The following is a 27,923-nucleotide window of genomic DNA, read 5'->3' as shown; positions in this document are numbered from 1 at the left end:
CAAATCCCTCGATATATGGTTCAAGAACAGAGAAGAAGGTGATGGTGATGGTCAAGAAAGAGAGAGGAAAACTGGAAAAGTATATGTGTGTATATGATATCAATATATAATTGTGTATAATAATAAATTATAGATTATAAGAATAATATAATAATTATTATAAGAATAAGATTAAAGGGGTTTTTTAATATATATTATTGCATATTTTGTTTTTATAAATTAAAGGTTTTTTTATATATTTCTCTTTATTTTTTTCAAAATAAAAAAAATGGATCAAAATGGCAATTTGAAAGATTTAAATTGAAAATCTCTAAAATACCCCTGGTTAAAAATGGGGTTTTTGGACGGAGTTAGTCAATGTGATCAAAATGGCAATAAAGTGGAAAAGTCAGGGACCCAGAGGCGAAAAAAAACTATCTGGACTCAAATGACAAATTTGGACAAAACCCAGGGACTAAAATGGCAATTTACTCTACTTATAATAATATAACTCATATACATCGCAGAAGAAACAACATTCACCATGGAAAGAGGCGGCGATTTGGAGTTTGGAGAAGTAGACTCGATTCAAAATGGTGTAGAAAATGAAGACAACCATACGAACCGCTTTTCACCATCAATTCACAGGAAACCTGGTAAATTCTTAACTGATTTTCAAAATGGTCAAAATCTGTAGCTTCTTTTCTTATCAGTTTTTTTTTCTTTTTAAGAAAAATGTTTTTACACCTAAATACCACATAACCTTATAATTTGTGATTGCCATGATTTAAACCCACACCATTGTTTGTAGATGGCAAGTCCCATACAACTAAAGCACTAGGTCATAGGTTCTTATCACTAATTAAATCTTAGGCTATGTGTTACACCATACGACGTGGAGAGGCTTGAAGAATGAGCGTTATTCGCTATGTGGACATCACGTCATCGCGCGTCAGAATAGGGGCATGGTGAAAAAATGGGGTGTGAGAGGGGCGTGGAAAAGGGGGGTTTTTTGACACGTGACACATATTTTTTATTATTATTTTTATTTAATAATTATATATTATGTATTAATTTTCTAAAAATAGCATTATTACTAATATAATAATTATCAATCATAAAAACACTTACAAAATTAAAAAAATAAAGATTACATAATTTAAACTTAAAAAACGAAACAAAAAAACATAATCTAAAATAACTGAAAATAGCTACGATATTTATCCATGATTTCTTCTTTAAGTTTCATGTACGTTTCCCGCTATTCGCCTTCAAGGCGATCGATCTTCATAGCGAGTATTTTCATATGAGTTCGCTTTTGCTTTTCTTCGTAAAGGCTAAAAGCGTTTATTTTTTGAGTGTTTCTTTCTTGTTGGATGTTGTTGAACATGTGGATTTCTTCTTGGATGCCGGTAGAGGTGTACAAAACAACTGGTTTTAGAACCGAAACCGGAAAAAAAACAGAAACCAGTTTTTTTAACCGTTTTTTTTTATAACAGGTTTTAGAACCGAACCGAACCAGCGGTTGTAGACCGGTTAGGGATCTTAATCTTCGAAACTGGTTTTAAAACCGAAACCGTTTATAAAAACCGGTTTAAGCCGGTCAAAAACCGGTTTAAACCAGTAAAAAACTGTTTTTTTTTTGCATAAACCGGTTGAAAACCGACCCTAACCGGTTGGACGGGTTATTGTTTTGAGTAAAAAAACCGGTTATAAAAAAAACGGTTTTTGATTTTGATGAAAAAATCGGTTTTTGATTTTGATGAAAAAACCGGTTCGGTTAAAAACCGGACCGGTTATTGAAAAAAAACCGCTTTTTTGACTTATCTCTTCCCGGTGGTCGTTCCGCTTCAAAATTACCGTCGCTTAAGTTTATCTCAAAATTGGTACGAGCATCCGAGCGACTAGTGGAGGAACAACTTTTGGACCTTTTGGAGGACAATTGTCCCGCTAAAGGTACTCGTGCCCATTTTGATGAGTTTTTCGCAATGCCAACAATGAATAAATTTAAAGGTGACCCCTTTTTGACTTCCGAACAGAAGGATATCGCAGGCGTCAACAAGTCGGTGTCCGTCTCACCACTTTTTGGGTTGTTCTTTGGATTGTTGTAGTGGCCATTGAACGTGGGCATGGCAGCGTTTATTTCACGCCACTACTTAACGAGAGACTATCATTTTTCTGATAAAAATATCGTCCCAAATTTTGTGATAAAGCTTGTTAATTCGGTTCCAAAAATCATCACTATGTTGGTTGATACCTATTAAAAATATATTATAACTATGAAATATATTTTTTACAATAAATATAATAAAATATACCTATAACCGAATTCTCCAAAATCGAAAGCCAATCTTTCGTCAACATCAACTCTTATTCGCTTGTCCACAGATGTACACGACGATCCTCTTTTGTTTTTCCCTTTTCGGCCCCGGTTTCGTTCTATTGTTTCGTTTTTTTTTTCGCGTAGAGGATTCGGGTGGTGTAGGTTGAGTTTCCGTTACGGATTCGGGTGCAGGTGGAGTTTGGGATAGAGGAGTGAGCGGTTGTTGTGGAAACATAAAAGGTAGGTTCGTTAAAAGTTGACCGTATGCTAATATGCACGGATCGTTAAAACGTTGTTGGTTCGGTTGAGACCCTCGAGGCGAAGTCGTATTTGGTAGATCGCCGAAAACGTAGGGGTTGTTCGGATCAAAGTTTCGGTTGTGTGGAAGCATTATTTTTTTATATAAGAGGGTGAGGTGAGAAGAAGTTGGATAGAAGATAGTGAGGTGAAAATGGTGAGTTTTTTTATATAGATGGGATTAATTATTATTTAAATAAAAAATCTTTTTTTTTAAATAATGTCGTTGGGATCCAATGGCTAGTAGCCAAGTCCAATAACAGCATGTCATGTCAACACCCATTTATCATTAACGTCGGTGGGAAATCTCAAGCCCCGTCCACAACACCATCAACAACGCGGGGGTTGGTGTGGTGTGTGCGGCATGGAAGGGCATAAGCGCTGCACTTCCACGCCCATACCACATGGTCTTATGCTTTCATCTTATTTCAATGCCATATCATTAAACCACTTCCATTCACCCTGTTATCGTTTCACAAGTTTTCACACCCTTTTAGACTATACAGTGTGAGAGGGGCATGAAGCGGCACATGGCAACTACTTTAGCATTGTCAGATTTCACTTTCAAGTCCCTTAAAAATGTGGGGTGAGATGGGGCGGGGAAATGTGGCGTGGTGTGACACGTGGTATACACTTTTTAATTTAATTGACGTATAAAAAAATAAAACAAATCTATTAAATTAAATAAAACATTAAGTAAAAAGAGAAATAACATTAATAAACAAAAACATTACATTAAAAAATACTCAAAATAATAAAAACGAAACTAACAAACATAAAAATAACCAAACTAAGTACGATATTTTGCGTTGAGTTCTTCTTTATATTTCTCTTTAATTTCTATTTCTTCGTCACTAAGGTGATCGGTTTCTCATGGCGAGGATTTCCATATCCGCTCGCCTTTCTTTCGCCAACTCTTCATTTTCCAAATTTACTTTTCGTTCAAAAAGTTTGATAACCTTTTCTTTTTGGGTGTTCCTTTGTTGTTGGATGCAACTGAACGTACTAATTTGTTCATTTAGGTCGGCTAAACCTTCTTTATAGTCCGCACCCGAACTATGTGATTTTAGCTCCCTCTTTTTTTATTTATCTCTACCAAGTGGGCGTTCTGATTCAACCTCGTCGTGGCTCAAGTTTATCTCAAACTCGGTACGAGCATCCGAGCGATTAGTAGATGAACTTGTTTTCGTTCGATTGTCCCACTAGGGACACTCTTGCCCATTTCGAGGAGTGCTTCGCCACATATATCCCAACAATGAATAAATTTGAACACCGCTCCTTTTTTGCCATCGAATAAAGACTAAACACCCGCGTCACCATAGCGCCGCCAGTTTCAACGCTTTTTGGGTTGTTCTTTATGCTGTTGTAGTGACCGTTGAAGGCGGTCATGATGGCATTTATTTCATGTCACTTTGACTAGAGACTATCATACTTACTATAGTACTCTCGTTTCATTGTTTTGTGATAAAGATCGTTTATTTGATCCCAAAATTCGCCACTGTGTTGATTTGTACATATTTAAAAAACAAATTATTAATATCAAGATAAAAAAATAATAATTTATAATCATATCTATCTTTTAGCAATAAATATAAAATAAAATCTACCTAAAACCAAGTTCTCCGAAATAGAAATCCAAGATTTGGTTAACCCCACGTCTTCATCCTTTGTCCATGGATGAACAACTCGGTCCGCAAGTTTTTCTTTTGTTTCTCCGCCTCAGTTTTCTTCCTATGTTTTTTTTTTGTGTGGATGGTTCAATGATATTTTGTGGGTGCATTTCGGGTACGAATTCAGGTGTAGGGAGCGTTTGGGATATAGGAACGAGTTGTTGGGGGAGGTTAGGCATTCGTAATTGCGACGGATAAAACATGTTTTAGTTTGCAAGAAGATAAGCATAAGCCGATATGTCGGGTAAGTTACCCGGAACTTGAAGAAGGGAGCGGTTTTGAGGCGAAGTAGTATTCGGTATTTCGCCTCGACCATACGAGTTGTTTGGATGTGGGGATGCATATTTTTATAAAACTTGTGGAGATTTTATAAGGTTTAGAGTGGGGCAGAAGAATTTTTGGTAAAAAAATGATAGGATGGCTTAGGTTTAACTAGAGAAAGTTAATTTATTTTTTAAATTTAAAAAAGTTTTTTTTTTTTAAATTAACCGTTTGGGTCCAACAACTATATCCCCATCCAATAACTTGTCGCCATGTCATCATAACCAAAACCTCCACGCCAGGAAAGAACCAACCACCCATCTCCCACGTCATGCTCCACGCCGTTGTAGGGGCGGTGTAGCAACGTGGTTGAGGTCTCCACATCTCTTCCATGCTTGCCACACCGTGTAGTTTTAATTAATTAGATAAATATGTAATTGAATTCAGAGATTGGGGAAATATGTAATAAGGCTTCTTTAGTAAAGGGAAGTATGTAACTAAATTTAGAGGTTGGGAAAATATGTAATAAAGCTACTTAGGAAGGGAAAATATGTAAAAATCCTTATATATATATAGGGTGGGGTTCGGCTAGAAAGTCCAATTTTTCTATAAAGTGTACAAAGTCATAAAATACCACAATTTCAGACATAAAACACACTTAAAATCCACAAATAACATAGTGAAGATCACTAGAACACAATATCTAAACCCTAACAGTCCTTAAAAACTTCAAACACACCATCGTACAACTATGAATATAAAACACAACATGATAATCAACATAAAACACACTAATGTTAGTCATTCGATAATCAAAGCCTTATCATCCAAAACACAACACAAAACCTACAAATATGGTGTTAAGTAATCTTCACTATGTTATTTGTGGGTTTTGAGTATGTTTTATGGTTGATACTAGGTTAGAACCCCATGTATTACACGGGTTGAATAAATGTAATTTTATATACCAAATAATAAAAAAATATATCTTTAAAAATCTCTTTTAATAGATGGGTTAAATAGATGTAATTTTATATACCAAATAATAAAACAACATATATTTAAAAATCTTGTTTATTACATGGGTTGAACAAATGTAATTTTATATATTAAATAATAAAAAATTGTATTTTTAAGAACCCCGTGTATTGTACGGGTTAAGTAAATTTAATTTTATATATTAAATAATGAAAAAAGTTACATTTTTAAGAACCTCATGTGTTATACGGGTTGAGCACATGTAATTTTATATACCAAACAATAAAAAGTTATATCTTTATACACCCTATGTATTATATGGATTGAATAAATCTAATTTTATATACTACATAATAAAAAAAGTTATATTTTTAAAAACCCAATGTATTACACGAGTTGCATAAATGTAATTTTGTATAGTAAAAAATAAAAATGTTATATCTATGAAAAAACCTCATTTATTACACTTGTTGAATGAATCTAATAAAAATTTATATCTTAAAAAAAACTAATGGATATAATCGATATACAATTGATGGGGTGATTGCGGTGATGGTTTTTATAAATGTCACGTAACCATAGTGATTACCATATTTGAGTTGAGAGTTGAACACGAAAATAAAGGTATAAAACCAATAAACATTGATTAATATTTTGGTTTACCACTTATAAGCATTTTTTAAATAGGTTCTACCCTTAACTACTTTAATTTAATAAAATAAATAAATCATTTACATAATATTTTAAAGTATTATATTATCTCCTATACGAATTGTTTAAATTTATATTACATTTAATTTTATAATTATCTTTTAATTGATATTAATTATTTATAAAAAATAGATGGCTTCAATGAATGACATGTGTTCTCCTATTGGTTTCTTTTATTATATAGTATAGATATAGATTTTGGTGTTTTATAACTTTTTATACTATGTAGGAAAAATGGACTTTGTAGGCAACTCACACCCTATATACCCTATATATATATATATATATATATATATATATATATATATATATAGGGGAGGGTTTAAATGAGAACGCTAAATATTGTGAGAACCGTGAGAACAAATGAAAAAACCGCGAGAACTTGGTCAAAAACGAATCAAATTCAAAAAATTTTTCTACACTTATCATTATTATTCGAATACAATGTTAGAAATTTAATTTACACGTTTAAATTTACATGAATTCGTAAATAAAGAAAATTTACACATGTGTAAGTTTGCCATTTACACATGTGTAATCTGTCATATTTACACATGTGTAAAAAAATCTAAAAAGAGTGATTTTGAAACGAGAAATGAATTATTTGATGTTGTAAATTATTTTTTTTGATGTTGTATCTTAATTACAATGAGTTTTGTATTGAAAAAATTGGTTTTGATTGGTTTTCTCATTCGTTCTCACGGTTCTCGCAATATTTAGCGTTCTCAAGATAACCCTCCCCTATATATATATATATATATATATATATATATATATATATATATATATATATATATATATATATAAGGGAATGTTTAAATAAGAACGTTAAATATTATAAGAACCGTAAGAACAAATGAAGAAATCACGAGAACTTGATCAAAAACAATTCAAATTCAATTTTTTACACTTATTATTATTCGAATACAATGTTAGAAATTAAATTTACACATTTAAATTTACATATGTGTAAGTTTGCCATTTACACGTGTAAATTTGTTATATTTACGTATGTGTAACAAATCTAATAAGAGTGGTTTTGAGATGAGAAATTGACTATTTGATGTTATATTTTAATTAAAACGAGGTTTGTATTAAATTTGTTATCACGGTTCTCGCAACATTTGGCGTTCTCAAGATAACCCTATATTAATGTTAAAGATATCAATCTTAATCCAGACACTTTAATTTTAACCAATTGGTGGTTTGTAATAAAGTTGTACACATTCTAAACGGCTCAACGGTTTACAAGTAGGTTGTAGTAAAGTTTTAAATGGGTCAAGACATGTTATGTGGAGGTTGTAATAAGGTTGTAACAGGTTTTAACTTAATGATTACTAGGTTAATGCCCGCGTAATACGCGGGCTTCAACCAAAACAATATTATTTACTTTGTAATGAAATATTCTGTACAAACACAACCATTGGAAGAAACAAACAGAAAATTATTCAATCCCGGAAAAAACTTCCTTATATACTACATATGAATATTGTCAATGGTTATAAAACTACCTAAGAGTGATCACATCTTTCAAATAAAATAACAAAATTTTATTGCAAAAATATGAAGATTGTGAATGGATAGAAGAATCGATACCTAATTTATACAAAAGAATATCATCTAACTATTGTATAAATGAAGAACGTAACATTATAAACATAAGAAAACGTTAACCTAGCCGGAAGTTAAAAATAGCCATATGACAAAAACAAAAGTACTTGATAAACTATTGTAAACATATATAAAGACAATGATAATAACATCAAACAGTAACACCATTCAACCACATATTTAACTAAGTTATTTGTACCATTAAAAAACATCAACATAAATTAAACCATAATAAAGTAAGCAAAGTTTTCATGTCCATCAACCCAATATCCATAATGTACATATCAAATATACTAACCAACAACTTACCAAACTATAACTGTCATAAACAAAATGCATACCAAACTTGCTTAGATTGAGGTTACATCATTCAACACAATCTTCTTCTTGGATGTTACATAAGTAAAGTGCAACATATGCCCAAACTCCAACTGGTTATCTGCCATGAACTTCCTCCAACCATCAACGGCGTAACGTAATGCACCACCATTTAACTCCGTCTTCGTTTCATAAACCTCCACATCACTACTAGAAAATTGGGCAATTGTGACCAAAATTTGCTACCGAAAAAAATGGTAGCAAATTTAGCCACCGATTTGCCACGGGAATGAAAATCAGTGTATTTATTATAATATGGTAGCAAAGTGGTTGCAATTTTTGCCACCTTTTTATTTTCGGTGACAATTTGTGAGAAATATACGCAAAAGTATGAAAAATAAAAAGGTATTTATTACTTGTGACCATATTATCGGTGACAACATGAAAATTCAAATAGGCCGGTTATTTTTTTAGTGGATCTGGGCGCTTAGGGTTTCAACCAAATAACTGCCCTCCCAAAATTCTAATCCCTGCTTCTCACCCTCTACCCGGCCTTCAAAGAACTCTGGCTCCCATTGGAGAAATGGTCGACCACGACCATAACGGAATCCTTTTGACGCTGGGCACGGGTAATCCGGTGATAGAATCGAGGCTAACATCCTCCCAAGGAGCAACTGGTTCTGGAAGTGGCATGTATAATCCATGGGGAGAAGACTGACCTTTGGCTAACTAAGCCTCTTGGAGAAGCAATTTCACCTTTCAGGTCGGCTTTTCCATCGCCTTTTATTTGTTTCAGTTTGGTGAAATTGAAGCTGGAATCACGAGTTTTGTTAATTCAATTTCTGTTTTTGAATTGATTCTATATGATTTCGTTAATTTTTTTGTTTGATTTTGATTTCTGTTAAACCCAATCCAGATTCTCTCTTGTTTGTTTATAGTTACCCACATGTGTAGGGCTTGTTCTTTTTGATTTAATGATTTATCATACAATCCATACATGAATTACATTCGTTGATGGTGTTCTTCAAAGGAGATTGAACCTGCAGGTTTTGGATCGGAACGGGGTCGGTTCGGGTCGGGTTTCGGGCCGACATGGGTTTCTGCACGGGACGGGTTTCAGATCGCAACGGATTTTGGGCCGACACGAGTTTCCGCACGAGGCGAGTTTCGGGTCGGGACGAGTTTTGTACCGTTTCGACCCGTACCTGAAATTCCCTCAATTTTCATCGAAAACAGTAATGTGTTGTTCAAAATTTGGTTTCTTAGATGTTTTTTGTTGTTTTATTTTTGTTTCTAGGGTTTTAATTATTATTTTGTTGTTTTGTTTCTGCATTTTAGCTTGCCTGATTTGAAGAGATTTGGCAAAAACTACTGTGTAAGTATTAAAGTTTTGATTTTTATATCTTGGAACTACTGATAATGCAGAATGATTCTGTTGCTAGTTTTAGATCATCTAGGTTTGTCGTTATTCTGGTATTATGTGGTATTATTATTATTATCAAAAACCGTTTTGACGCTAACCATTTCGACCCGTACCGTTTCGACGCCTATGTAAGTTAGCATGTTTTTGCAATTATTGTAATGAGTTATATATGCATGCTTGTTTGTGATCAATGAAGTATCATGTGTTGATAGATGGAAGTGTTGTCCCTCTTTTGATATATTCTGTGATGGAGACTTCACAAGAACTAGCCATCGGTCCAGTAGCTGTGGTGTCGCTGCTCATATCATCAATGATCTCAAAACTCGTTGATCCTGCTGCTGATCCTGTTTCCTACAGAAAACTTGTTTCACTGCCACATTCTTTGCCGGCACCTTCCAAGCACTTTTTGGAATTTTAGGTACGTACTACTTCAATTAAGATATTGTTTTTTTTTTTCAAATTAGTTGGTTAATTCTGGTGCTTAATTTGGTAACTGCAGGTTAGATTTTCTTATCGATTTTCTATCGCATGCGGCCATTGTAGGATTTATGGCGGGTACGGCCATTGTTATAGGTCTTCAACAACTCAAGAGCTTACTCGGGATCGGTCATTTTACTACAAAAACTGATGTCGTCTCTGTGTTGGAAGCTGTTGTTAATTAACTTCGCACTTCAGTATGCATGCTTCTTTTGTTCCTAGTTAAATATATTTGTTTATGACTTAAGGATATCTAACATGTGTTTTTGGTTTGCAGTGGTATCCTTTGAATTTTGTTCTTGGATGTTTGTTCCTTATATTCATCCTCATTACCAGATTTATTGTGAGTAGTCTTTACTTTATTGTGAATTGATAAAGTGGATGATGTATTAATAGTACCTTAAGTTGATCAATGATGAAATTAACTCCAGGGAAAAAAGAACAAGAAACTATTCTGGTTACCAGCCATTTCTTTGGTTATATCAGTCATTATATCCACCTTGATAGTATATCTAACAAGAGCTAATGAACATGGGTTGCTGTACGTGACACTATTTTATTTATTCTTTATATTTACCAAATTATCATAAGTCTAATGAAAATGGTGGGTGTTGTTCGCCCCGGTGTGACAATGGTGGATTTAAGTGGCTTGAGAAACTATAGGATAAAAACTAACATGTGTGTTACAGTGGCGGACCCAGGAAAATTTTTCAAGGGGTGCGGAAATTTTTAGGTCTCGATTGCCATCACAAACTATTAGAAAAAATCGATACGATTCGGGTCGGGTCAGATGATAAAAGGATAATACACGATAAAAAAACAATATATATATATATATATAGGGGAAGGTTAACGTTCAATAGTACGTTGCTTAACGTGCGAAGCATACGCGAGTAAATTACGCATGTTCATTGAAAAATTACGCATTTAATAATTTACAAACCTAATTATGCATGATCACAAAAATCACGCATGGCAAACGCAAAATCACACATGGTCAGAAACCCTAATTACGCATGTTGTGGCATAATCACGCACGTTATAACACTGCTCGTATACGCTTCGCACATTAAAAACTTTTGTATTTTAAAGTTTTTCTATTGCGCATATAAAATATTCTTATGTATATATCTGTATAAAAATAATATGATGATGAATAAGAAATAAAATAACAAAACAAAAGTTAGTTTAAATTAAAAAGAAAATTTAAATGTTACGGACAATAGAATGATATGTCAATATTAGTGTATATAATTTTCTTTTACTAATTCAAATGGTATGGACAATAGAATATAATGATTTGTCCATATTTGTGAAAAAAAAATAACTAAAGAAGCTGAGGTAAAATAAATAAAGAAAAATAGATTCAAAGTCACCAAACCCAATGTGGGTCACTATCAAGTACAAGTTAAATTGAAAATAAGATTAAAATAATGCCTCATGGTTTTCTTCTCCATATAACTTTTAACAAAAGTTTTTAATTTGCAGAGATTGAGCTTCCGGTTGTCGGAAGAGAATTTTCTGGCCAAGTCATCTTCTTCTTTTTTCTTTGTTTTCTTTCTCTTTCGAGTTCAAGGGGTGCGATTACAAAATTTTAAGGGGTGCGCTCAAGATTTTAAAGCGTCTATAACACTAATTTTGTTTATTTTAAGGGGTGCGCCCGCCCCCCTTAAGGACACTGTAGGTCCGTCCCTGGTGTGTTACCGAAAAATATGAACCTACTGTTAGCTTTGAGGGTATGTGAGAATGGGGCACAGGTGCCTTTTTTTTTGCTTTGAGTGGGCTGGGTTAGAATAACATGTTTAAACTATAACTTCAACTTTGTTAAAATATCTAACAACTTAGTGTAAAATGATAGTTTTGCCCTTTTGCAACTCACAGCTGGGAATCGTTAATGAACTTTTCTATGCAAAATTGGTTGGTTCCCCGCCGCAATGCGCGGGTGGGAACTACCTAGTTTTTTTTTTTAATAATTTTGAAATGTGACAGGCTGACTATGGAGTCATCATCATCATCATCATACTCAGTATGTCCCATCAATAGCAAAGCTAAGGTAGGGTCTGAGGAGGGTGAGATGTAGACAGCCTTACCTCTACCCCGTAGGAAAAGAGAGGCTGCTTCCAATGAGACCCCCGGCTCGATAGTAGTTTTGCATCAAGCCTTGGACATAAGGCACATAACACTCAGCAATTGAGACAAACGCCGATTAGTGCATGTACCCCTTGTCTTTCGGCTATCAACGCCACCACATGATGCATGATTAACCATCCCCCTCTTTTAACGTTATTTTCACGATATTAGTAAAATAACGTTAAAATTAGTGCACTTTCACTTTTGCCCCCCGAGCGCCCAAACATATATACATTATATGAGCATACCGCAAGCGGGGCGTAGGCTGACTATGGAGTGTTTTCGGCAAATCGTTAAATTTGCCATTGGGGACTAGAGGTGGCAATCTTGACCCAAAGGCTTTCAGGTGGGTTAGTTTGGGTTGCTTTTAAAGTTATATTGGTTAGTTTGGATAAGATATTTTAACTAAACGGGTCACAACAAGTCAATTGAAATTCCATCTTGTTATTTTCGGGTCAAAGCGGGTCTACAACTTTAAAGAAATGGGTCCATGTGTGTTAGCACCTTAAAGAAACGGGTTAGATTTCGGATCAGAATGGGTTTCGGGCCGACACAAGTATCCGCACAAGACGGGTTACGGCACGAAATAGGTTTTGGATCGGAGCGGTTTCAGTTCGAATTGAGTTTCGGACCAAAACAAGTTTTGGCACGCGGCGGGTTTTGGATCGGAACAGGTCGGATCGGGTTCGGGCCGACACAGGTTTTCGTACGGGACGGGTTTCGGATCGCAACGGGTTTTAGGCCGACACGGTTTCAATATTTTCAGTTTTTTTTGTTTTGTTTCGGTTTTGCTAATTGCATCATTGTGAAATAAATTAAGTTGTGTTTGGATTAAATTGGTTAATTACATGAGTTTTGCAGGTGGGTGTAGAGGCAGTGGTTCGGTTGGATGATGGCAGCTATATACATGGGTAAGAGAATTCCTCAAATTGTATTGAATGTAAGCCCTGCTTCTTGGGAACCACAATTGTTTTATCTGATCAATCTTAGACTTACCGTTTGTTTTTTGTTTTTTTCTTTTGAAATACTGACAGATTAAAAGAGGCACCGTTGAGGTCAGTCAATGCATCACAATTATTTGGGTTGTGTTTTATCTCAAATCAGGTGGATGGGTCCAATTGGTATAACAGGTTATACGGGTTGAAAGTCCCAATCTCTTTAACAATTTTGTTCTAAGATTGGAATTTCTTGAAGGAAAATTGCTAATTTTTTCCCTATTAAAGGTAAATGTCTTTTAAATTTTTAACAAAGGTAAATAACCTTTGAAAATGTTTAACAAGGTTAACTTTGGCATAAGCACGCCATGATCGCCATCCTTCTATACAGATTGTTCTAGAAATAAGTGAGAATGTTAAGGAATTTCATATTGATTTCATACGAAAAAATGTTTTTAAAATTAGGTGTAATTTCCTTCTTAATATGTAAACAAACTAGAACTTGCTATTTAGCTTCTAGCACTTGAATTGTAGCTCACAATTGTATTTTGTTTTCTTTGCAACCAACTTGACCCATTATTACTTTTCGTTAATTCCGATTTCTTAATTCTATTCATTGGTTGTTTTGTAGATTGAAAAGTTGAACTTAGTTATCAAGGAGCTTGTTAAAGAAAAAGATAAAGAAAAAGATGAAGAAAAAGAAAGGTTCAATGGGTTGTTGGCTGAAAAAGAAAAAAGATAGGATGGATAAAGATGCTATGCTTGATATGCTTGATAGGATGTCACAAATTGAAGCTATCTTAACAGCTACAGTTTGAAGATAGGCTATAAACACTTGGTTTTGAATGTTTAGATGTTTATCTTATTAGGATAATTTTAGTTATTTTACATTTTAGTTGGTATTTTTTATATGCTTTTGAAAACGAGATATTTAAATAATTTTGGGATTTTATTAGACTTTTTTATATTAGTTGTAGTTTTATTGATATGCAATTTTGATGAAAATAGCAGGGAAGAAAAAAATTTGAATTAAAAACCAATATTCCAGTAATCAGTAAATGGTAGCAAATGGTGGCTAAATGGTAACAATATCGGTGGCTAAATGGTATCAAAACTCGTAAATTGTGTAAAAAATGGTGGCAATATTGGTGGCCAAATGGTGGCAATATTGGTGGCTAAATGGTATCAAAACATGCAAAAACCTATGGCTAAATGGTGGCAATATCAGTGGCTAAATGGTATGAAAACACGTCACAACTCGGTGGCAAACAAGCAGAGCGTACAAAACATGAAGCGGTGGCAAATAATTGTGACCAATTTTGTGGTGGTAAAAATAAGGTAGCAAAATATAAAAATGGTGGCTATTTTGTGGCATTAGGGCAATTGACACGGGTGTTTTTGTCACCGTATTTTCGGTGACAAACTGGTGACAACAAGAAAATTGCTACCATTTTGTAACAAAAAATTACATGACAAAAACCATGTTTTCTAGTAGTGCATCCCCAGTCATGTTTTGTCATGTTTTGAATATATAAAGGTTGCAAGTTATCAGACAGGCCTGCTCTGTCTACAACTTCAGCAGGAAGACGCTAAATGCATTTAAAGAAAAACAAATATAAGTCAACAGAAAAACAGAAAAAATGAAATAAATATGATGGTAAATCATGTAAAAAACATACCAGCCTATAGTCTCCTTTACGACTAAAGTTGAAGAATTCAGGATCCATGCCAACACCAGAAACTTTGCGTGCATTCCTTGTAATCTTCTTACGATGCTTCGCTTTTTGAACATCCTTTAAACGTTTTTTTCCCTTGTTTATGAAAAAAATAGAGAGAGGTGGTTAACAGCAAATATAGATATATAGAGAGGTGGTTAACAACAAAACAGATATTAGTGAAATTCATAAAAATACATTAAATACTTAATACCTTGACGTAATCAGCAGACGGACGATACGGAATCGATTCAATTTTTTTACTACATTGTCGGCCTTTGCATTCTTTCTTCAAATTCTCGACTGTCTCGGATATGTCAGCAAAAACTTTAGCTTTTCCTTTTCCTTTAACCTGTTGTGAAAAATAATATGAGCACATCCATTATTTTATTTTAAATGTTTTTAGAAATCTATAAATAAAAGAATACCGCATCATATTTCATATAAAAAATAATCGATTAAGTAGCATCTATTCATCAACAACACATATATTTTCAGATTAATAACAAAAAACCAAAGATGTTACAAAACCATTACATACTTAAACATCGCAATGAACATAATCAGAATAGTAATCAAGAATAAAACAGAAAGAAACATAGGGCAAAAAACCAACACAGACCGACTTTCATTACGTTCTTATCGAGCTGCAGATTTACTTTCAATAATGTCATCAGTACTTGAAAAACTATTTCACTGGTAAACCTCCTAAATGAACAGTCTGTTTGTTAAACCTCTAACACAACCAACGTAATTATTGAACCTATTTCATATACCTTATGTATCCAGCACATTGACTTAACAATGTGTTTGTAGAACCAAACGACCAAAAACAGAATATAACACTAAGCATCTACATGCAAGCTCAAGTTTCAAATCAGTACTCAACTTCGTATCGTTTCATTCAAGCTTGAGTTACTAAACATGACTTTTAATAAGCATTAATCATAAAAAATTAATATAAATATATGTTAGTGGTGGTAAACTTACATCTTGCATTGTCTTGGAATGTGAAGCATCACCTTTCTTCAACGTCTCTTCAAAATGAACCTTCTTCGGTGTACGTGACCGAACTGTTCCTGCTGGTAGACTTGTTGATTTCTTATACAAAGTAAGAAAATCATTAACAAAATGAATTTTAAAAATCAAAAAACTTAATTGAATTTAAAAAGCACTATTGTTTGGATATAATTAATTAACTACCTTACTGAAAGATGGATTTTCTTCATGAATATAAATGTTATCATCCTCCTCTATGACCTGGAAAACATCATTTTGAAAACAAATAAAGACGGGAAAAATGGATACAAAATGTAATAGTTAATAGATATGCACCTTTAAAAGCGTTTCAAAGTAATCAGCCTTAGAGATCTCCAACACATCATCATCATCGGATTCAACCTTCTTGCTCAACCTTATTTCTATCTCGTCTCGATAAACAGTTATGCCAAATAAAACATCATTGAGTTTTTCAAAGACCAGTAAATCATCTTCTTGTATGCAAAGATCGTTGCAAAGTTGAGGCCATCCTTGAGAAAATACATAACTTTACTTGTTGAAACAATCCACGAAGAACCCTTATAATCAATTTCATATTGGTTTGTTGGTGGGTTATCTCCAAAACATTCTTCAACAAAAGAATCTTCAATGATCTACATAAGATGAAACATAATACATTGACTTTTCCCTTCTAAGTTACATGATAAAGTGTGAAAAACCTATTAACGATAAAATGTAATGAAAATAAAATGAGAATCCGTATCGTAAAACCCAATCTTAGATAACGATTAATTGTGAAATAAGATTGACCACACACGCCGTTAACATAACATGAAAGATGGAGACCAAAATGTGATAATGGAAGAAAGGTGAGCAAACAATCCTTTTGAAGATTAAGGTCTGAAACAACTGTTTGCCAGCCGTCAGTTAAGACTGGCATAGATTTTACTCGTTTCAGAATTACTACCCATTTTTTCCCACTTGCATGATAGATATGCAGCTTCTTATCTTCCCAATTCTATCCATAGAATTGATTAACAAAAGTGATAGGTACATCCTGAATATATATAAATATTTAGTATATTTAGTATTATAACTTTTAAACATAAAAAATACTAAACAATAATAATCAAAAAAATGAATTATACGTAACATAAACAATGCTTACTATACTCAATGATGCCGGGTTTTGAAGATACTTTACAAACGAACAGTACATTATCACACCTGCAATAATAAATATGATAAGAAGGTTGCTTTCAAAAAACAAAAAATATCACATTCTCCTACTTTAGTTAATAATAATACTTACAATATACATAACCAACACTACAAAAAGAATACTGATTCGACTGCACATACTAAGGACTCACATCATGAAAAAACCTAACGTAAATGGTTCAGAAATCAAGAATTTCTATAATTGTACAGTTATTATAACTAACTTTAATTGTTCGGAATCTTACTGTTCTTATAACAGTGTTTAACATATTTTAACTGAATCATTCAATATCAAATCGTCATTGTACGTTTATGACTATATTACGATCGGCAAATACACACATGTTGAACAGAGCATAAGAAAAATAACCTCAAAAGACTAAATTTTTAACCATTAAACAGTCAATATTACTAACATATTAGTATAACCGTATCATCTCTCAAATACATCAATGTAGTGTTAAATCAACGATTGGAAGTGATTAACTCAAAGATAATGTTAAAACTAAAGGAAGATTACTGTTATTAATTGCAAATAAGGATTTCAACATGAAGGATTGTAACCGATTAAATCCAAAATCATGTTAAAAGTAAAGGACAATGACTATCGCAAACCTGTTAATAACAATTCCGACCTGTTAATCAGCGCCGGCTGTTGTTCCGACGAAGCTTCCGGCGAAATTTTGGAGCCCTAGATACTGTATTCGAAGAGTTAGAATGATGATTTGAGAGATGATATGATAATATAGCATGTATGTAATGATACAATCTATTGAATCAACCGTCATTTAAGAATTTTACATCTACACCCCCTTTAATTTCAAATGTGACAAAATTGAGAATAATCTAACCATCACTTACAACAACACCATTCTATTTTCTAAATCTTTATATAATTTTAACCAAGTGTGAAATTACAAATATATATTTAAGAGAAGTTGCAACATCTCAACTGATTTTGAACTTATCAACCGTGAATACTCACGGGTTGTTAATGTATCTTTATATATAAAAAAATATATACATACCTATATATATATATATATAAAATCTAACTTTGCATGATGAATAAGTAGGATTCATAAACGATAAGAAAGTGTGTATGATTATAAATTGATAAAATGTAATACTAAGAAAAAAACAAAGATTTTTTTATTCTTTTTATACCATATGATAAAAAATGGTAAACAATTTAAGCAACATCTTATTCATTAATTTCTTCTTTAACCTCTACTTTAACATGTGCAAGACGTCCTTCAGGAACACGTACCAAATCTTCTGTGCCTCTAAAAACCATCATATAAAATTTTGACTCCGAAATCATGTCAAATATAATATAGTGTTCATCTTGAATTTTCATGTCTTCTTTAATTTGATTCCATCCGGTAGTCATATACAAATTTTGACCATGTTTCTCCATAAAAACCAACCATGTACGGTTAGGATAAGCAGTTATAGTAACATGGTTGGTAGGTATTATGTTCTTCAACTTATGATGAACAAAAACTCTATCGATAAGCTGCAAGTAAAAAAAATTATGTTAAAAAAAGTTTTATAAACTTAATAAAACAAAACATAAAAAAAATGAATTACCAAATGATCTTTATGTTCAGTGATGTTTGGCAATATAAGAAATCATTTTGAGCAAGTGCCAAATCTTGATAGAAGTATATCAGGCGAAAACTAAGACGACCTTCGTACTAAAATAAAAGCAATGACTTATTTGGTAATAGAAGTTATTGTATCATGTTGAACCGTCCGTCGTGAAAAAATATGAAGAGTCTGCTTTCCTAACTCTGACAGTAAAAACTCTTTGAGCAGTGGTAATGATTTTAACCATCCCATCAGGAGCTAACTTGAAATCAGCTACCCAATTGTGGTAATTCCTTGGTAAAATCTGTATACAAACTAAAAAATAAAAACAACATATTATAAAAAAATAAAATTGAAGATAACATCAACATACATGAGACTTCATCTTGTTGTCTGATAGATAAACTAAAAAACAATTTAGCAACTCCATTGATATATGAAATTTGAAGAGAATGAAAATGATTATGTATTATGTATATGTATAAGATAAGGTTATTTAAGATTATAGTAATAGTCTAAATTATGGAAACACTATTTGTCTATTTTGTGCAAAAATATATTATGATTATATAAAAAAAGATATAATAGTAAAGTTTATTGCTTACAAAGCGGATTATAGAAAAATAAAAATATAAAGACATTTATTGACAAAATTAGAAGAGTATATTTAATGTTAAAAATAAAAAAACGGAATTAATTTATTTTTTTGATTTTTTAAAAAATGAAAACGTTAAGAATTATTTAAAATTAGTATTTAATATTTGCTATAGATTGATATATATATATAGATATATAAACAATATTAGTAAATATATAAAATAAAGTTTGATTATGTATTACATAATTTCCATAACAGAGTAAAACCGATTACATCTATAATTAAATTGTCTTTTTTAAATCAACTAAAAATTGTGTTTTAGTTACTAATTTTTATATGATTTTGAGTTTCCAAAGTTAGATTATGTCTTATAGTTTTAGTAACGTTTTAAAATATAACGAAATTTATTGAAAAAATTAAAAGAGTATACTTAAATTTAGAAATAAAAAACGGAATGTGTTTTTTTTTTTTTTTTTGAAACGAAAATTCAATAAACGAAACAAATTAGCAAAAAACAATAATCTAGATGTTCGGATAAAGCATCCAGACACGTCAAAACAATTATCAATTAAGAATAAAGACACAAATATCCAAAGACGGAAAAAATATTCGATGATATCAACAGTTTGTAGTAAAGCTGAACTACTCTTCGATCTTTGGAATTTGAAGCACTGTATCGACAACATCGTTGTCCTCATGCCCAATATCGCAAAACTTGCAATTTTTATGCCGACTGGAAAGAAACATAATCAACATCATAGACGGTACCAAAATTGCACTTCAAGCCAACTTCTCACATCGTATCGGAATTAGTATCCTTTTGATCAAACGATGTTGTAAAGCAAATTTTAAAAACAATACATCAGGGGGTTACATTGATGTGCTAAAAGTGGTCTAATTAAATTAGCTAAATTAAACCCTAAACTAGACTCTCTAAGTTTTAAATTTATAAACTAAGACTCTCTAAAACCTAGACCACATAACCGGCAAGTGTACCGGTCAATGTAGTATAGTTAAAGTAAGTCCGAGTATCGAACCCACGAGACTCTCTAATTACGTTTACGATTCTATCTAGACTACGACTGACACGACTTAACTAATTGTTTATTTGATGAGGGGGGTTTCTAAAAATCCTAAATAAAATATTAAACTAGAATATTAATAAAATACTAAACACGAATGTGGACGAAGACTTTAATCAAAGGCGATGGAGACTACCTAGGCTAGACGCAAGCTTAACTCGGAATGGATTTCTATTCGATATATTGTGGTATGGAACCGGGATCATTAAATGCTAAACCTATTAAGACACCAACTAAGCCCCTCGACCCTTCTCAAGGCGATTCTTGTGGCACTACCTAGGCTGTTACGATTACCGGTTTTTAAATTTCCTTACAGTCCTCTATGGGGGATATTCGGTCAAGCAGAAGGCCAGATTGAATTGGCTGAAATACGGAGATGAGAACAGTAGCTTTTTCCACAAAGCGGTCCAATTGAACATCGCTAAAAATAGGATCCATAGTTTAAATTTTAATGGTATTCCCATCTCGGATCCGGAGTTGTTAAAAGAAAACGTTAGAAGCTGGTTTAAGAAGCAGTTTTCAGAACCAATAAGGAGGAGGCCCGACTTCGAGAATTACGGGTTGCCTTGTGTGACGGAACAAATGGGGTCTGCTCTTTGTGAGCGGTTTTCAGAAAAGGAAATTTTCTTGGCTTTAAAAAGTTGTGACGGGAATAAATCCCCGGGGCCAGACGGATTTACGCTAAAGTTCTTTAAAGCTTATTGGAAGGAGTTAAGTCCCTGGATTCTGGGTTTGATGCAAGATTTCTTTAATTCGGGAACCGTGAGCCCGGGTTGCAACTCTTCTTTTGTAGCTCTCATCCCCAAGAAGAGTGATCCCCAAGAGCTTTCATGCTTCCGTCCGATTTCTCTTGTCGGCTCGGTGTACAAGATTATTGCAAAGGTGTTGGCGAATAGGTTAAAATCAGTGATTAATGCTATATCGTCGGAGACCCAATCTGCTTTCGTGGGAGGTCGAAACATTTTAGATAGCCCGTTGATAGTGGGCCTGCTGAATGAATTGGCTGAAATTCGGATGACTATGGGGGATATTCGGTCAAGCAGGTTCGATTCGATTTGGAAAAAGCCAATGAAGACCCGGTTCTTAGTAGGCCCATTTTCAGTTGGAAATGTTGGGCTCCTCCAAAAGCCTTTCTTTTATGGAGATCCTTAATCGGCAGGATTGCATCGAAAGATGGGTTGATCCGTAGGGGCCTTTCTTTTATTGATGGTTCATGCTCTCGGTGTGGGTTGGGTTTGGAAGATCAAGACCATATTTTCTCGGGTTGTCTTTGGGCCCGTAGCATTTGGTGGAATATATTGAGATGGTTGCGTATTTCTTTCCCTGTGGAGATAGTTAAAATTAGTGACATGTTGGATTTTATTAAAAACCAGCCTGGTGGAGACAAATGGAAAAGGGTGGTTTATACTGTTGTGTTGGCGACGGTTTGGAGAATATGGAAGGCTAGGAACGAGATGACTTTTGAAGCTCGTTTCATCCCGGTTACCGTTTCGGTCGATCTCATCAAAGAGGATGCCTATTTGTGGTTAAGCAATCGATCCAAGTGCAAGATGCCCAGCTGGGAGAATTGGAGGTTATTCGACATTTCGGTTATGTTGTAATTTGTGTCTTTTTCTTTTTTTTTGCTGTCGATTGCTGGTTTTCGTTTTTTTTTTTCTTCTCTGTTTATTTCTCTCAGCTTCTTGCTGGCTCTTTATATATATATATATATATATATATATATAAAGTGGTTTGCTGGTAAAAAAAAAAAATTGCCGTTTACTATCTCTTATATAATAATACTTGGCCAATTCCTTCAATCAATATATGTCAGCAACTCAAATAATATTCATCTCATCACACATCACAGTATCCTACGAATTGTTGTGATGTGTTACATTAATTCAAGTTTCATCTTTTATTCAACTTTGGCCCCTCATCTTTTAATACATATCACAATGATTTTTTTTACTTTCAGCTTATTGCAATAATGGTCCCCCAAGATTTAAAATAGAGATAGTGGTCACGGCCCACTCACAGAAAATAGCGGCAATTTTAATTCAGTAACTGGCGTTCTATTCTGCCCAACTAGCTGGTCATTTCCATATTACTCGTTTTTGCTCCATTTGCAACAGAACCTGGCCCAACACAAAAAAATATAATATAATACTAAAACTAAATAAAACAAATAAAAACTATACACTAATTATACAATTTACACGGGACAAATATGTGTATTTTACCCTACATCATACATCGTCTCTCATTTTGGATATAGAAACCTAAAAAATTATTAAAAAATAATTATTTATAAATATACATTTAACAAATCATGAATAAAACTTAAATCATATATTAACTAAAATGATAGTAAACCTTAACGGGACAATAGACATTACGATTGGAATCAGATAGTTAAAAATTGACGGCCTCCTCATCAGAGTGACAATGCCGATACAGTTCTGGACACGTATAGCAAGATTAATCCTGCGTAATAGATTAATCAAGGCATGGTCAACAAAATGTTCACCTTTTAGATTATCGTAGAAATCACATATCTAAAAAGGCATCAAACATCTATTGAAGAAATGAATAGGCATTAAAGAATCTCCAAACCTTGCATTTTTGATGTTATAATCCATTAAAGAATCTCCAAACCTTGCAAACCTGCAATGTTTAGACCACAATGTTAACCAACAGACGGAATAGTCCATATGAGCTTCAAGGAAATAGATAAAATAACCTTCCGAACGGTCTCATCCTGTGAGACGACAGTAAAGAGTAATTCTATTCCTAGCCTAGTTACAACATATGTTACCACCTGCGAAACAACATCGAGAAATTATGTTAAGGAAACGAATCTATAGCTTCAAGTAAATAAATAAACAAACCCTCCGAACGATCTCTGAGATAGCGACTGCTACATAAGTAGGCTAAACAACAATTGCGATTGAATTCAGGAAGGCAGAGAATGGTGCAGCGCAAAGAGCTATAGTGATCCAGGCAACCATAAGAATCCGACCCTGAATTTAAATAAAAGTAGTTGAAACGATAACAACAAACCTCTTTCGAGTCTTGAAAACAATAACAAAATCAACATTAAATGCGGTTAACATGAATTCAGCATACCACTCAAATGGTATAAAGTCCAATAAAAGCATATTATGATCATAGCAATCTAAGATTACAGTAACTTTATCAAATCAACTAATGAGCATCTAATCAATAGATATTTCCTACATACTACTAACAAATCATGTTCAACACACTTCATAAATCCAATATTTGCATACATATGATAACTCCACACTTCTTAACTATGCTACAGAATCCAAAATCACAAAATCCATATTAATTTCACACTCGAAACACATTAGATTTAACAATTAACAGTCTCAATTAAAGTCAATTGATAGATTAATCCAGATCAAACAACAGGCAACAGGTTAATGTAAAATCAATGTGTAAGATAATCAGTATCAAACGCATAAACAAATGAATGAAGGAATTAACTAAAAAAATACACAATCAAATTAAATCAACAAAGTACATAACAAACATACAAAACTTTTATAACAACCATAGAAACACAAATCGCTAAAATAAAATGAAATCGAAATTCACAGTTTTCCGGTTACCTATGCTGGATACTTCAACAACAAAGCCAGCCCAAATGGTTTGTCCAATACAAAAAACAAACCCATCCAATTTCACTATAATAAGCGCCTCAGAACCCGACCGGGACCAAGGCCGACGTGACACACTGCTCCCTGTTTTTTCTCCAAAATCACTGCAACATAAAACACCAATAAAATCGAACATTCATTCAGACATCAAAATGAAAGAAAACATTATTGTAGAAAAAACTGTAACCAATTTACCAAAATTAAAGATGGGTACCTGCTATTCGGGTTGAAATCAGAACGAAGAAGGTGATAGGGAGCAAATCTTGAGTCGGAACCAAACCATATAAGAAACCATTTAAAATATGAATGGAACAAAATTAAGTAAGATTATCCATACCAATAAGGATTGTATAAACAAAATCGGGAATGATGAACAATACCTAGCTTCAGTTACGGTAGTACATCGTCCATCGATCTTGCACCTGTTAATCAACCTGTTAATCAAAGTACAAAGTACATCAAACCATTCAAACTGAATCGAACAATAAGATGATGAATGGAATCAAACATTACCGTCAATGGTAGAGTATTGCATCTTGAAGATCGATTGAAGGTTGTCGGACAGGATTGAGAGTGATAAAGAGGCAAACGAATTTTGATCTAGGGTTTCATTTAGATCAAAATACATCCAGCATTATACCTATATACAATTCCTAAACCTAAAACGAAGCATGCATACTGGAAAACATAAGAAAATCAGAGAATATATTAACTTTGAGCAAATTAAGTAGCATCAAATCAACTACCGAGGATCATAATCAACAGACATTTCATATACTAACTGATCAGTCAACTTCTGACACTCTCGCAAACAAAAACATCCAGCATTATACTTATAAACACTTCCTAAACCTAAAACGAAGCAAAAACACTGAAAACATAAAACAAATCAACAAAAATATGTTCAATCCCTAGGTAAAATCAAGCGATTTCATTACTTTACATCACGCATTGGATATAGTGATATAATGATGAACACATTGAACTCGAAAACAAATAATATAACTTCACATTGTATTCCTATTGATTGACCCGGGATTAAATCCATCATCTAATTATCAACAAATATTAGAGACAAAATATCATTTGAAATTTTAGTACTGATTTATATAAACCACAACTGAAAAGAGCTAGCTAATCTCTCTATACAACCACAAATATCTTGTCTCTAGCCTTATAATATTAGCTCACCTAATCTAATTCGCCACAAATCATGTTGAACACAGTTCATAATTCAAATATTTGCCTACATATGATAACTCCACACTTTTTAACTATGCTATAGAATCCAAAATCACAAAATCCATATTAATTTCACACTCGAAACACATTAGATTTAACAATTAACAGTCTCAATTAGAGTCAATTTCTAGGTTAATCCAGATCAAACAACAGGCAACAGGTTAATGTAAAATCAATGTGTAAGATAATCAGTATCAAACGCATAAACAAATAAATGAAGGAATTAACTAAAAAAAATACACAATCAAATTAACTTAACAAAGTACATAATAAACATACAAAACTTTTATAACTACCATAGAAACACAAATCGCTAAAATAAAATGAAATCGAAATTCACAGTTTTCCGATTACCTATGCTGGATACTTAACAACAAAGGCAGCCCAACTGGTTTGTCCAATACCAAAAATAAACCCATCCAAATTCACTTCAATGAGTGCCTCAGAACCCGACCGGGACCAAGGCCGACGTGACACACTGCTCCCTGTTTTTTCTCCAAAATCACTGCAACATAAAACACCAAACAATCGAACATTCATTCAGACATCAAAATGAAAGAAAAAATTATTGTAGAAAAAACTGTACCAATTTACCAAAATTAAAGATGGGTATCTGCTATTTGGGTTGAAATCAGAACGAAGAAGGTGATAGGGAGCAAATCTTGAATCGGAACCAAACCATATAAGAAACCATTTAAAATATGAATCGAACAAAATTAAGTCAGATTATCCATACCAAAAAGGATTGTATAAACAAAATCGGGAATGATGAACAAAACCTAGCATCAGTTACAGTAGTATATCGTCCATCGATCTTCACCTGTTAATCAAAGTACAAAGTACATCAAACCATTCAAACTGAATCGAATAATAAGATGATGAACGGGATTAAACATTACTGTCAATGGTAGAGTATTGCGTCTTGAATATCGATTGAAGGTTGTCGGACAGGATTGAGAGTGATAAAGAGGCAGACGAATTTTGATCTAGGGTTTGATTTAGATGGCGATTGAAGATTGAGAGAGATAGGGTAAAGGAATTGAATGATGAGAGATGAGAGAGAATGAGAAAGAAAACGTATAAAAGAAGATCTCCAATCCTGGCATATGAGGAATGCCACTTGTCCAATTATTTGAGATTTGCCACCTCATTGCCTATGTGTCTGCTTAGTTGGCTTGCACCATTGGGTGACATGTGTCCCCCAATGGTTTGCTTTATTAGAGATATAGATATGTATTTTATGTTTATTTTTTAAACTTTAGATTTAAACTTTTTACCTTAATTTTAGTTCAAGTAGATTACGAGATGTTTATTAATCCGTTGGTGGATGTGCATTGCTCGCTTTGTCACTTATTTAGAGATCATGTTGAGCACTATGGTGGGAGACACAAACATGATTCAAGACAGTGTCGTTCAACGTCTTCTTTGTCGTGTCAAAAAAGAGGAGAGCCATATAAATCAATTTTCACCATCAATTTACATGGCACCTCGCATACTACGTGATATGAGCCCAAGTTCTTTCAACCCTCAGGTGGTCTCTATTGGACCTTTGCACAGAGAAGATGAGAAAGTGCAAGCATTTGAAGTGCGGAAAACAAGTTATCTAATTGACCTAATGCGACGTGCCAAATCCCCACAAGAGGAAATATTGAAATTATGTGTAGAGAAGGTGTACACTTCAATGGAAAAAATCAAGGGTTGTTATGTTTGGACGAAGGGTTGTTATGTTTGGACGAAGGCCTATGGTGATATTGAAATTGCCGACATGATGATTATGGATGCTTGTTTCATACTTGAACTTTTGTTCAAGTTTTCGATTGAAGATGAAAAAGTATTCGAAGAAGGAATGGTACAATTGAGAACCATAGTTGATGATTTGATATTGCTAGAAAACCAGATCCCTTTTTTTATTCTTGATGAAATATTTCAGTGCACAATATTGAAATTCAATCCTAATGCCTCCCTTCTTGAACTTACCTATATATTTCTAAAAGGTACCAACATCTTTACAGAAGATATAAATATGGATAATATATCGCTTAATAATACTCATCATATTCTTAGCCTTCTACATCAATGCTACAAGCCTCTGGATAACTTTACACAAGGTGATCTTCCCAAGTCAACAATCCCTTCGGTTGTGAATCTAGACAGGGCAGGGGTGAACTTCAAACCTAACAAAGATCCAACATGGCTTATGGGGATGGAAGTGGAATTATATATGTTCCCATGTTTTTTTGGGTCTTTGATCAGTAAGCCTACACTTAGAATCCCAGTATTAAAGATTTATGATTCCACTGAGATCGTTTTAAGAAATCTCATTGCCTACGAGCAGTCAGGTCGAACTCATAGTTATGTTACATCATATGCTTATTCCATGGATATGCTAGTGGATACTCAAGAAGATGTTGCAAAGCTGGTAGACTTGGGAGTCCTTGTCAACGGTTTGGGTTCTAATGATGAAGTTGCTAATATTATCAACAGCATATGCAAAGGAGCTGTATTGGAGGATTTCTTTTACGGAGAACAGTGGGTAAAATTGAGCAAGTACTGTGATGCTTACTTGGCAAAAAATATAGCAAACATGAAGAGGACTTACTTTAGCAGTCCATGGAACATAATTGCTCTAGTTGCTGGAGTCATTCTATTTGCTGTAACCGTAGTTCAGACCATCTTTACCATTAAGTCTGCTTGA

General features: G+C 33.4%; 1 protein-coding gene and 1 long non-coding RNA gene across 4 annotated transcripts; both read left to right on the top strand.

Moving 5' to 3' along the window:
* Nucleotides 1-496: 496 nt before the first annotated feature.
* On the top strand, nucleotides 497-27,923 carry LOC110917679 (putative UPF0481 protein At3g02645). Its single transcript, XM_022162173.2, has 2 exons — nucleotides 497-635; nucleotides 26,587-27,923. Exons 1-2 carry the CDS (start codon nucleotides 524-526, stop codon nucleotides 27,921-27,923), a joined length of 1,449 nt encoding a protein of 482 aa, XP_022017865.1. The 5' UTR covers nucleotides 497-523.
* On the top strand, nucleotides 8,610-10,592 carry LOC110870185. Of its 3 annotated transcripts, XR_002553119.2 has the most exons (7): nucleotides 8,610-8,911; nucleotides 9,195-9,383; nucleotides 9,487-9,523; nucleotides 9,784-9,989; nucleotides 10,071-10,245; nucleotides 10,326-10,391; nucleotides 10,480-10,592. It is a non-coding gene; the product is annotated as an uncharacterized LOC110870185 (long non-coding RNA). The 3 variants fall into 3 exon arrangements; XR_002553118.2 differs by having other exon boundaries at nucleotides 10,326-10,592; XR_002553120.2 differs by having other exon boundaries at nucleotides 9,179-9,383; nucleotides 10,326-10,592.

Source organism: Helianthus annuus, chromosome 1, assembly GCF_002127325.2.
Source record: "Helianthus annuus cultivar XRQ/B chromosome 1, HanXRQr2.0-SUNRISE, whole genome shotgun sequence".
In the NCBI taxonomy this organism is placed as follows: Eukaryota; Viridiplantae; Streptophyta; class Magnoliopsida; order Asterales; family Asteraceae; genus Helianthus; species Helianthus annuus.
The sequence above is the reverse complement of the archived record's forward strand: the minus strand, read 5'-3'. Positions and strand labels throughout refer to the sequence as shown.

Excerpts from the sequence above, each read along its gene's own strand:
- LOC110917679 (XM_022162173.2), top strand. The coding sequence starts at position 524 with ATGGAAAGAGGCGGCGATTTGGAGTTTGGAGAAGTAGACTCGATTCAA. Across the intron at positions 636-26,586 it reads ATCAATTCACAGGAAACCTG|AGATCATGTTGAGCACTATG; the intron begins GTAAATTCTTAA and ends TCACTTATTTAG.